Source organism: Salpingoeca rosetta (genome assembly GCF_000188695.1).
Source record: "Salpingoeca rosetta unplaced genomic scaffold supercont1.19, whole genome shotgun sequence".
Lineage (NCBI taxonomy): Eukaryota > Choanoflagellata > Craspedida > Salpingoecidae > Salpingoeca > Salpingoeca rosetta.
Window position 1 is genome coordinate 73,994 of NW_004754915.1, and position 12,500 is coordinate 86,493.

The 12,500-nt window shown below is 58.5% G+C and overlaps 1 protein-coding gene across 1 annotated transcript in view; it reads left to right on the plus strand.

Moving 5' to 3' along the window:
• PTSG_07770 (NOTCH2 protein) overlaps nucleotides 1-12,500 on the plus strand; it is a 15,559-nt gene that overhangs the window by 1,492 nt on the left and 1,567 nt on the right. Inside the window, exons 3-5 of the mRNA XM_004991517.1 lie at nucleotides 263-1,190; nucleotides 1,260-12,069; nucleotides 12,306-12,500. The exon at nucleotides 12,306-12,500 is cut by the window's right edge and continues 550 nt beyond it. Of these exons, the coding sequence (XP_004991574.1) occupies nucleotides 263-1,190; nucleotides 1,260-12,069; nucleotides 12,306-12,500 (11,933 nt within the window). The remainder of the gene's footprint in view (nucleotides 1-262; nucleotides 1,191-1,259; nucleotides 12,070-12,305) is intronic.

The following is a 12,500-nucleotide window of genomic DNA, read 5'->3' on the forward strand; positions in this document are numbered from 1 at the left end:
GCACGCGATCATGTACACACAGCGCACATCCGCACTGCAAAGGCTCATGTCCACAGACATGCTTGCACGCACCAGCAACCAACCCCCCCCCACCCCACACACACATAATACAGATACACACCCCCCCACCCACACACACACATAATACAGATACATATCCACAATCCTACACACACACACATATAATACAGATACACACACACGAATGCCATGTGAAGATGCATCGCTCATGTCTGCTGTATGCATTGCGCTTCGGTGATAGAAGGGATTGGGTTGTCCACAACACAGGATATGGGCACGCTCGCACAGACAACCACTGTCGCAGACACGATGCAGCCCACCACTGCAGACACCAGCAACACCACCAGCAGCGATACAACCACGCCAGAACCGACAACGGACACTGCGGAGATGACCACGGGGGAGCTGACGACGACAGATGACGTGGGCGATCCCGCAACATCAACAGCGCCCATGACAACCATAAACGCAGTGTCGTCGTCAACCAGTACCACCGCACCAATTGAGACAACGACTGGCACCGACCTGACCACCACCGACACCCTCGAGGAAACCACCGCTGACACATCCACATCAACAAGTACATCGACAAGCACATCCACAAGCACATCCACCTCCACCTCCAGCAGCAGCAGCACGTCGGCGATTGACACGACCAGTGCTGACCTGACGACAACGGAGGGGCTTGAGGAAACGACCACAGACACATCCACTTCATCAAGCACGTCCACATCCACATCCACAAGTACCTCCACATCCACATCCACCTCCACCTCCACCTCCACCTCCACCTCCAGCAGCAGCAGCAGCAGCACGTCGGCGATTGACACGACCAGTGCTGACCTGACGACAACGGAGGGGCTTGAGGACACGACCACAGACACCTCAACATCCACGTCCACATCCACATCCACAAGTACGTCCACATCCACTTCATCAAGCACGTCCACATCCACATCCACAAGTACCTCCACATCCACGTCAACCTCGACATCCACATCCTCGTCCACCTCCACCTCCACCTCCAGCAGCAGCAGCAGCAGCACGTCGGCGATTGACACGACCACTGCTGACCTGACGACAACGGAGGGGCTTGAGGAAACGACCACAGACACATCCACTTCATCAAGCACATCCACGTCCACATCCACAAGTACCTCCACATCCTCGTCACCTCCACTCCACCTCCACCTCCAAGGGCATGACTACCTCTGACTCCTAACAATTGACACGACCAGTGCTGACCTGACGACAACGGAGGGGCTTGAGGACACGACCACAGACACCTCAACATCCACGTCCACATCCACATCCACAAGTACGTCCACATCCACTTCATCAAGCACGTCCACATCCACATCCACAAGTACCTCCACATCCACGTCAACCTCGACATCCACATCCTCGTCCACCTCCACCTCCACCTCCAGCAGCAGCAGCAGCAGCACGTCGGCGATTGACACGACCACTGCTGACCTGACGACAACGGAGGGGCTTGAGGAAACGACCACAGACACATCCACTTCATCAAGCACATCCACGTCCACATCCACAAGTACCTCCACATCCTCGTCCACCTCCACCTCCACCTCCACCTCCAGCAGTAGCAGCAGCACGTCGGCGATTGACACGACCACTGCTGACTTGACAACAACGGAGGAGCTTGAGGAAACGACCACAGACACCTCAACATCCACGTCCACATCCACGAGTACGTCCACATCCTCGTTCTCATCCAGTTCTGTCAAGACAACAGCTGACCTGACGACAACGAATGACCTTGAAACAACGACCCAGGAGCTTCTGGAAACAACAACAGACACGAGCACAAGCACAAGCACAAGTTCGAGCACGTCAACCTCGACATCCACCAGCACGAGCAGCAGCTCCACGAGTGGTGTCACAACAGATGACCTCACGACCACCGAGGCCCTGGAAGAGACGACCACAGACACGTCCACATCCACGTCAACATCGAGCTCAACATCAACATCGAGCTCAACGTCTTCATCGACGTCCACATCCACATCGACGAGCAGCAGTGTTGAGACAACAGCTGCGCTGCCGACCACGGGTGACGTTGAGACAACAGCTCAGGACCTGCAGGAGACAACAACAGACACGAGCACAAGCACGTCAACGTCCAGCTCAACGTCCTCGTCCAGCTCCACATCCTCGTCTTCATCAACTTCGACGTTGACATCTACGTCAAGCACTACAGATGTGCTGCCGACAACCCCGCTTGCTGTGACGACAGAGGGGATGCCAGAAACGACGACAGACACGAGCACAAGCACCTCAACCTCAACCTCAACCTCAACCTCAACCTCAACCTCAACCTCAACCTCAACCTCAACCTCAACCTCGTCGTCCTCCTCCACGTCGTCATCATCGTCCACCAGCACGAGCACCACCACCACCAGCACAATCGACTTGCCCACAACCCTGCTGCTTGTTGAAACGACAGACCGTCTCCCGGACACCACCACTGACACGAGCACCAGCACTAGCACGTCCATCTCGTCATCCACCTCCACGTCAACATCATCCTCATCCTCCACATCGACGTCAACTTCAACGTCTTCCTCTTCCTCGTCATCCAGCTCTTCTGCAGTGTTGCCTGACACGACATTTGCCATCCCAACGACAGACGTTGGCCTTGAGCCAACGACCCAGGACACTGTCACATCCACATCTACCTCTACATCCACATCTACCTCCACATCCACATCTACCTCCACATCCACATCCACCTTCACATCGACGTCAAGTTCCTCGAGCTCATCCACAACAAACTCGCAAGTCGCTGTGCCCGAGTCCACGTTTGTTGTTCCGACGACCGATATCGGTGGTGAACTGACAACCCAAGACGTCACCTCGACCTCCACATCGTCGTCCACCTCCACATCGTCGTCGACCTCCACGTCTTCAACAGCATCGACAACCACCACGACCATGCCTGCGGTCGACACCACCTTCCAGGACTTTGATGCCACCACGCACGCTGATTTGCCAACCACAGATGCGCTGCCTGGTGCTGCCGAGCGCGGTGCTCAAGCAACGTTGGAGGAGGACTGGCTGTCCACGCCAGACTGGACAACGACGGCTGAAGGAACAAAGGCACCAAGCGCGGTGGCGACAACGATGGCTGGTGATGACACGACAGTAGGCGAGCAGGTCACGGTGGACAGTTTGGGCAGCACGGTCGACGCCCTGCCCACAACCGCTGATCATGTGGCTGATGCCACAGCCACAGCTACAGCCGGCACGACGACAACCACAACGACAGGGCTGCCTGACACCACAGCGTGGGAGGAAACATCTGCGGATGTTGACGTGGTGACCACAGATGTGCCTGCCACTGCCAATCCCAGAGCAGGGGCAACAACCGAACCGAGCACACCGGCCACAGCGGCTGCTGCACCGACATCGCAGGACTGGGAAGCAACGACTGCCGATGACGCTGTCGCCAGCACTGCAGATGTTGTGTCATCTTCTTCCGATCTTACAACAACTACAGCCACCACCACCACGACAACAACAACAACAGCGGACGTCCAGATTACGAGTGACGCGGGTGCTGCGACAACAGAAGATGATGAGCAGCTGCTGACCACCGCCGATGGCGTGCTATCGTCACCGGCAGCCCCACCAACAGCGGGTGCAACGGCGCGTGTGGCAACAACAACCCAGGATGACGAACTGGTGAGCACAGGTGCGTCTGAGACGACGGACGATGCTGGCGGTGCGGCAAGCACGATTGACCTGAATGACGCGCGCACGGTGTCAACGCTCAGACCAGCGGGTGCAGAGCCGCTCGCCACCACCACAACCGCGACAACCACGGCTCAGCCCGTGACGTCGACGATGATGGAGACATCAACGGCACTCCCAGACACCACCACCGGCGAGGATGCTGCGGCATCGACTGTTGATGAGACGACAACAGACACACTGGAAGACACAACGAGCGAAGCAGCATCCACAACCGCCCATGCCGAAGACACAACGGCTGACGTCACAACATCTGCACAGGACGCTCCGCTCACAACCACCGACGCTGGCACAGCAACCACACTGCCAACAACAGCGACTGCTGAGGCGACTACCGCAGACGAAACCACAACAAATGGCGCCATTGAAACAACGACAGCGGAAGCTGTGGCGACAACGACAGACGGCCTACCCGCGAGCACAGCAGGTGCATCCACCACAACCGTGGCAACGACAGAAACAGCAACAACAGCTGCTGCTGTTGACACGACAACCGATGACGACATGACAACACGCGATGCCATCGACACCACGGCGGACGATTTTACAACCACCGCCGCCGCCGCCACCACCACTGCTACGACGGCTACTTCCACCACGACGCCTGTTGTTGAGACGACGACGTTGGATGATGTCGCCACAACCACCAGCGACTGGGACACGACGGTGGACGCTGAAGGGTCTCTGTCGTTCTCGGCAGCGACAACCACGACCCAGGCACCCAGCGTTCCCACAACGCACGATGATCCCACAACGCACGATGATCCCACAACGCGTGCCGAAGCCGAAACAACAACGGATGACTTGGTCACGACGACGACGTTGACAACCAGTACCACCATCCCCACCACGGCTGTGGATGGCACGACACGCGATGATGCCACAACCTGGGATGAGGGCGCCACGACAACAGATGGTTCTGTCGACACCTCAGCTCCATCAACTGCAACAGCTATTCCTGCCACGACGCGTGCTGAGCAAACGACGCATGATGAAGCTGCTCTCACCACCACTGACGATGTCCAGCCTACGACTGATGATGGTTTGACTACCACCACCACCACCACCACGATGACGACAACGACATCAAGCACCGCATCAACCACCACATCAACAACAGCAGCGGATGCGACAATTGAGGTGGCAACGACACTCGATGAGCAAACCACGCGCGAGGCGGTGGAGACGACGGATGCTGTTACGACCACCACGACCACGATAACGACAACTGTGGCTGACACCACCCGTGCAGAAGAAGAAGTGACAACCCATGATGGTGGCGACCCTGACGCGGAGACAACAGCGGATGCGAACGTCGCGACGGAGGAATCATCCACAGCAGTGCCACCAACAACCACTGTTGAGGAAACAGCCACAACTGATGGTGCAGATGTGGTTGACACGACCATCGACATGGATGTGCCCACGACAGCGACCGAGCCTGTCACTGGCAGTGCTCGCAAGCGGGCAACGACAACCACCGTTCCAGCCGCGTTCACCACAGATGGGTCGTTGATGACGACAGCGGAGCCAATGGACACAACAACGGATGACATGACCTCCACGTCCACGACCACAACCACGTCCACACCCGTGCCAACCACAGAAGAGCAGCTCCCGTCCACCGACAACGCTGATGATTTGCTGTTCACAAGCACAGACCAAGGTGTCACATCCACATCCACGTCCACGTCCACGTCCACACCCGTGCCCACTACGGAGGAACAGCTCCCGTCCACCGACAACGCTGATGATTTGCTGTTCACAAGCACAGACCAAGGTGTCACATCCACATCCACGTCCACGTCCACGTCCACACCCGTGCCCACTACGGAGGAACAGCTCCCGTCCACCGACAACGCTGAAGACTTGCTGTTCACAAGCACGGACCAAGGTGTTACCTCCACGTCCACGTCCACGTCCACGTCCACACCCGTGCCAACCACAGAAGAGCAGCTCCCGTCCACCGACAACTCAGATGAGCTGCTCACAAGCACGGATATGGGTATGGACACGACACCAGCGACAACGACGACAACGACCACCACCACCACCACCACCACCACTACGGCAGCAACGACTGAGGATGTTGCTCCAACGAGCGATGACTCTGCGTCGTTCATGAGCACGGCCGACAATGCGGAGGTGCTGTCAACAACAAACGATGTGACGTCCACATCAAGTAGCACGTCAAGTTCGACCTCGTCCACGCCAACGACCATCGTGCCGACAACACAGCCCTTGGTCGCGTCCACAGAAGATGCTGCTGCGTTTGCCTCCACAACAGACGACACGGCAACAACAAGCACGTCAACTGCACCGCAAGTTCCGACCACAGAGGCTCTGGTGGCATCGACAGATGATGCAGGTGGTCTGCTTCCGACAACGCAGGATGTCACGTCCACCGGCACATCGACATCCACTTCGACGTCAACGTCAACGTCAACGTCAACATCCTCCTCCTCGTCATCGTCGTCGTCGCAAGTTCCCACAACAGACGCAGTGGTGCCGTCCACGGATGAACAGCTGCTGATGAGCACGAGCGATGATGCTGCGGTGCTGTCAACCACCAACGATGACGTGACATCCACATCCACCAGCACCTCCACATCATCATCATCATCCTCCTCCTCCTCGTCGTCCTCGAGTGCGTCCTCGACGGTGCTGCCCACTACCCAGCCGGAAATGGCTTCCACAGATGACAGCGAGCTGCTGTCCACAACGGAAGATCTGACGACTACCACGACGACCACGACAACAACAACGACAACGACGTCAACGCAGATGCCGACTACGCAACCTGCGTTTGCCTCCACGGATGACATGGAGCTGCTGGCCACAACCACGGACAGTATCACATCCACGTCAACATCCACATCAACATCCACCTCAACGTCGTCATCGTCATCGTCATCCACTGTGCTTCCAACCACGCAGCCGTTACTCGCATCCACAGACAACGGCGAGCTGTTGGCAACGACCACAGACGAAGTGACATCGACATCCACCAGTCCATCGTCATCGTCATCGTCATCGTCATCCACATCAACATCGTTTGCACCGCGCACCACGGAAGGTCTCTTGGCATCGACTGATGGCGGCGAGCTGCTTGCAACCACCACTGATGAGATGACTTCCACGCCTACTTCCACGTCCATTTCGACGTCGACGTCATCCTCGACATCCTCCACCACCACAATATTGCCGACGACACAGCCCATGTTCGCCTCTACAGATGAGGAGCAGCTGCTGGCGACAACGACGGACGAGGTTACATCCACGTCGACGTCAACTTCAACAAGCACGTCGTCGTCCTCCTCTTCCTCCTCTTCTTCCACTGTGTTGCCAACCACACAACCGTTCATTGCCTCGACGGATGAGGCAGGAATGCTGTCAACAACCAATGACCAGGAGATGTCGTCCGCTTCAACCAGCACTACCACCACGTCGTCATCGTCATCCCCCGTGCCGCCAACGACAGAGCAAGTGTTTGCGTCAACAGACGAAGGTGTGCTCCTGTCCACCACAACCGACGTGACGTCGACAAGCACGACCACAACCACGACATCCACGTCATCTGTGGCGCCTCCAACCACAGAGCTCTTCGTTGCATCCACAGACGATGGCGGGCTGTTGGCGACGACAACAGATGAAGTGACGTCCACAACGCCGAGCATGTCTTCGTCATCGTCGTCGTCAGTCGCACCACCCACTACGGACGCCCTGTTTGCATCCACAGACGACGGTGGCCTGCTGGCGACAACGACAGATGAGGCGGCCTCGAGCTCTACCACAACGTCCACATCAACAAGCTCGTCCACGTCCACATCCACATTGTCCTCAACATCGTCTTCGTCGTCTTCGTCGTCAGTTGTGTTGCCGACGACACAGCCTGTGTTTGCCTCCACGGACGATGGGCAGTTGCTGGCCACGACGGCCGATATCGGAACGTCATCAACAAGCACGTCCACGTCCACGTCATCAAAGCCGATTGCGACAACCCAGGACGTGGTGCGCACCACCGATGACGGCTTGCTCGTGCCGACAACGGACGAGGGCCTGGTCACGTCCACCTCCAGCACATCGTCATCGTCAACATCAACGGCACCGCCTGTGGCCACCACCGATGTTGGGTTTGAGCACACGACGGAGGAGGACCTGCTGCCAACCACCGCCGATATCACGTCGACCTCAAGCAGCACGTCCACGTCGTTTGTGCCAGACGCAGTCATCTGTGTCAACGACACGGTTCTATACCGGGACGTAGTGCTGGTGCTGGACAGCTCGGCCAGCCTGCACCAGAGCGGATGGGCGGACGTGACGGACTTTGCGTCCGCCTTCCTGGAGGCGTTCCCCTCGGACACGACGCACGCGCGCGTGGCCGTGGTCGTGTTCTCCACCCGCGCATCGCTGGTTGCGGACTTTGATGACTACCTCGGTGATCTGCGTGGCCTCGCGTCTGTTGTGGAGACGCTTCCCTTTGAGAACGGCGCTACAGCCACAGACAGGGCGCTGCGCTTTGTGCGGCAAAACCTCATTTCCTCCGTCGATGCCGGCCGCCGGTCGAATGTGGGGTCGGTTGTGATCACGGTGACGGATGGCGAGCCGAGTGCCTTTCAAGAAGACGTGCAGCAGCGTGTGGATGAGCTGGTGGCAGTTGGCGCGCAGCTGTACGCGGTTGGCGCTGGCGACTTGGTGTCAGACAGCACGCTGAACTTGCTGGGCCCCGACGGCGTGTTTCGCGTGGAGTCCACGCGCTGGCTGTTTGATCTCCTTGCTGACAACGAATTCGACCCGATCCTGTGCGGGGCTGCGGGCCCCTCCACGCTCTCCACCTCCTCACCACTCAAGTCCGTGTCCTCGCTGCCGTTCACGACCGAGGCCATCACGTCGTCGGCCGTCGTGCCGCTGTGCGCCTCGGATCCGAGTGCCGACGTGCTCTATCAGGACGTGGTGCTGGTGCTGGACAGCTCCGCGAGTCTTCTTGAGGAAGGGTGGGCGGCTGTCGCAGAGTTTGGTGCCTTGTTCCTGGAGGCGTTCCCCTCGGACACGACGCACGCGCGCGTGGCCGTGGTCGTGTTCTCCACCCGCGCATCGCTGGTTGCGGACTTTGATGACTACCTCGGTGATCTGCGTGGCCTCGCGTCTGTTGTGGAGACGCTTCCCTTTGAGAACGGCGCTACAGCCACAGACAGGGCGCTCAAGTTTGTGCGGGAGAGGCTCGTGACTGCAACGGGTGTGGGCCGCCGGTCGAATGTGGGGTCGGTTGTGATCACGGTGACGGATGGTGAGCCGAGCGCACTGCAGGAAGACGTGCAGCAGCGTGTGGATGAGCTGGTTGCCGTTGGCGCGCAGCTATATGCAGTTGGTGCCGGCGACCTGGTGTCGGACAGCACGCTGAACTTGCTGGGCCCCGACGGCGTCCACCACGTTGATGATGTGAACCACCTGCAGGATTTGGTGTTCAACAGCGACTTTGACGCGATGCTGTGTGGTGTTGTCGATGTTGGCACGAGCACGACCACCACGACCACCACGATCAGCTCGACATCAACGTCAACATCAACGTCGTCTTCCACTTCCTCTTACACATCAACGTCAACATCAACGTCGTCTTCCACTTCCTCTTACACGTCAACCTCCACCTCGACCTCTTCTTCCACTTCCTCCTACACGTCGACATTCTCGTCCACCTCCTCGTCTTCATCAAGCTCCACCTTCTCCTCCACCTCGTCTTCCACTTCCTCCTCCACATCCTCGACCACGACAACTGACGCGTGGCCAACCAGTGCGCCGTCCACATCGTCATCGTCTTCGACTTCGTCTTCGACGTCATCGTCTGTCTCGACCACAACGACGACAATCACAACCGGTGTACCTGGGTCGACATCGTCGTCTTCATCCACATCATCATCCACATCATCATCCACATCATCGTCGTTGTCGACTGCGACGCAGGGCGACGCACCCTCCACTTCATCATCGTCATCGTCCTCCACTTCGTCGTCGACGTCCTCAACGACTGAAACGCCAAGCTTCCCGTCGACCTCATCTTCGTCATCGTCGTCCACATCATCCACATTCACGCCACCAACCACATCCTCGTCCTCATCCACATCGTCATCGACATCAACGACGCTGTCGACTTCGACATCGTCGTCCACCTCCACTTCCACCAGTGGTGTCATCTCATTCTCTGCCAGCAGCACGTCCACGTCCACATCATCTTCGTCGTCGACATCATCGTCGTCGTCAACCTCTCTCAGCACGTCAACCTCTACCTCCTCTTCGACGTCCACCTCGCAGACCACGTCCACATCATCGTCCACAACATCATCAACCTCCTCATCCACGTCGTCTTCGATCTCATCGTCCACTTCAAGCACAACCTCAAGCTCGACATCAAGTTCGACGAGTACGTCCACATCATCATCTTCGTCTTCTTCGACCACCACGTCGACTTCGACGTCTACAACGTCCTCTTCATCCACATCCACATCCACGTCCACATCCACATCCACATCCACATCGTCTTCGTCTTCGTCTTCGTCTTCCTCCAGCACATCCACGTCCACTTCCACGTCGTCCTCTTCCTCCACCACAACGTCCACATCCACATCATCGTCCTCATCAACATCAACCTCCACGTCATCTTCGTCTTCCTCCAGCACATCCACGTCCACTTCCACGTCGTCCTCTTCTTCCACGACCACATCCACATCCACGTCCACTTCCACATCCACGTCCACATCGACATCTGTCACGACGACAACGCCCGAGGTGCCGTTTGCCTCTGCTGGGCGACAGCTGAGCTTTGAGGCTGCTGATGGTCCGGCTTCAGACTCGTGGCAACTCGACACAAATGCGCGCGTGGTGGATGTGAGTGGCGGCCTGTGCACGCTGGTGCAGTGCAATGCGACAGACAGCACGCTGCTGCCGCCCGGTGATGGCACGGCGGCGCTGCTGTTCAGCGGAGCAGGGCAGGCCCAGCGCAGCGTTCGCGTGGTCTTTGACGGCCGAACGCTGGTGAGTGTGCGGTTTGCGCTTGGCTGGCCACTCGGTGCGCCATTACCAGACTCGCTGTGGGTGACCGTGGCGGTGGTGTCGCACACGAGCACAGCAGGGCCCGTGACGGCCCTGCCTTCCCAGCAACGCATTCGTCCGATGGAGCTGCCACTGCTGCACGAAGGCAGCATGGCTGAGGCTGAGGCGCTGCTTGTGGTGGATGCCCCTGATGGTGCCGGTGTGACCAGTGTCGACCTTGCGCTGACGCTGGCGACCAACGCCACGTCACCCAGCGACAGGCTGCTGTTTGACAATGTCGCGGTGAGCGTGAGTAGCTTCACATACGACACGCTTGTTGATCTGAACGGCCCTGCGCCCGGCTTGGACGCCGAGGCCGCGTACAGGCGAGGCGAGACGCCCTCGTTTGTGTGCCCGTACGCGCGCGTGTTTGACTTGGGCACGGGTCGCCCAACGACGCTGCTGCTGCAGCTGGATGACGGCGCAACGCAGGAACAGGTGCTGTCGGCGTCACGCGTGCCCGGGTCCTCGCTGACGTACTTTGAGGGCGTGCTGCTCATCACAGCAGACTCCACACCGGCATACGCGGGGGCGCTGCGAACGGCAAGCTTCCTCGACACGGACGTGGACGGCACGAATGTGCAGCTGCTGGATGTGGGCGTGAGCCTGACGCCCGTCTCTGCGCCCGCGGCCGTGCACCTGCGCGTGCTGCCCGAGTGCTCGCTGGACCCGGACTGCGTTGTGCCAAACGCGTGTGACGCGAGCCCGTGCGCCAACGGCGGGACGTGCATTGCCAATGCGACAGATCCAACCCTGTTCACGTGCAACTGCACGTCTGCGTTTGAAGGCCCCACCTGTGAGATGCCGCGCGACACGGACTGTGAGGTGTATGCGGATGCGTGCCTGAACGGAGGGACCTGCGTGAACCTTGCTGGCCTCGACAACTACACGTGTGCGTGCCGGCCTGGCTTTGAAGGCGACGACTGCGGCGTGAACATTGACGAGTGCGACACCATGCCGTGCGCCAACGGAGGCACGTGCTACGATGGCGAGAATCGGCGCTATTGCCTCTGCCCGCTCGGGTTTGATGGTGAGAGCTGTGAGCTTGAACTGTGCGAGCCTGTGAACTGCGATGAGGACGGGCAGATTTGCATTCCCGACGACAACGTCGTCACCACAGACCGCGATGGCAACATCATCTTCAACCCAGACATTGACTCCTCGCCCTGCGGAACCTTCAAGTCATGCCAGGTGTGTGTGTGTGTGTGTGTGTGTTCTTTTGTATGTGTGTGTGTTCTTTTGTATGTGTGTGTGTTCTTTTGTATGTGTGTGTTCTTTGCTATGGGTGCTTGTGTATGTGCGTGTGCTGTGCCTTTGCGTGTGCTGTGCGTGCCCACTCTTCCAACTTGCGTGCATGCATGCACACGTTCGCGTATGCGCTCGTCTCATCCCATCGTTTGTGACGTGACTGCGCGTGACTTGAGCAGGAGGGTGTGTGCTGCTTTGCACCGGAGTTTTGCACGCTGAACAGCACGGTGCTGGCGCTGCTGACCAACGAGACCGTCACAGCAGCGGCCGTGCCTGCACCACAAGGCCACGGCGTGTATGACCTGGCGACCGTCGGCGCCGTGTCTACGGTTGACCTTGTGGGCAATGTGGACGGGTACCTGCTGCGACGTCAG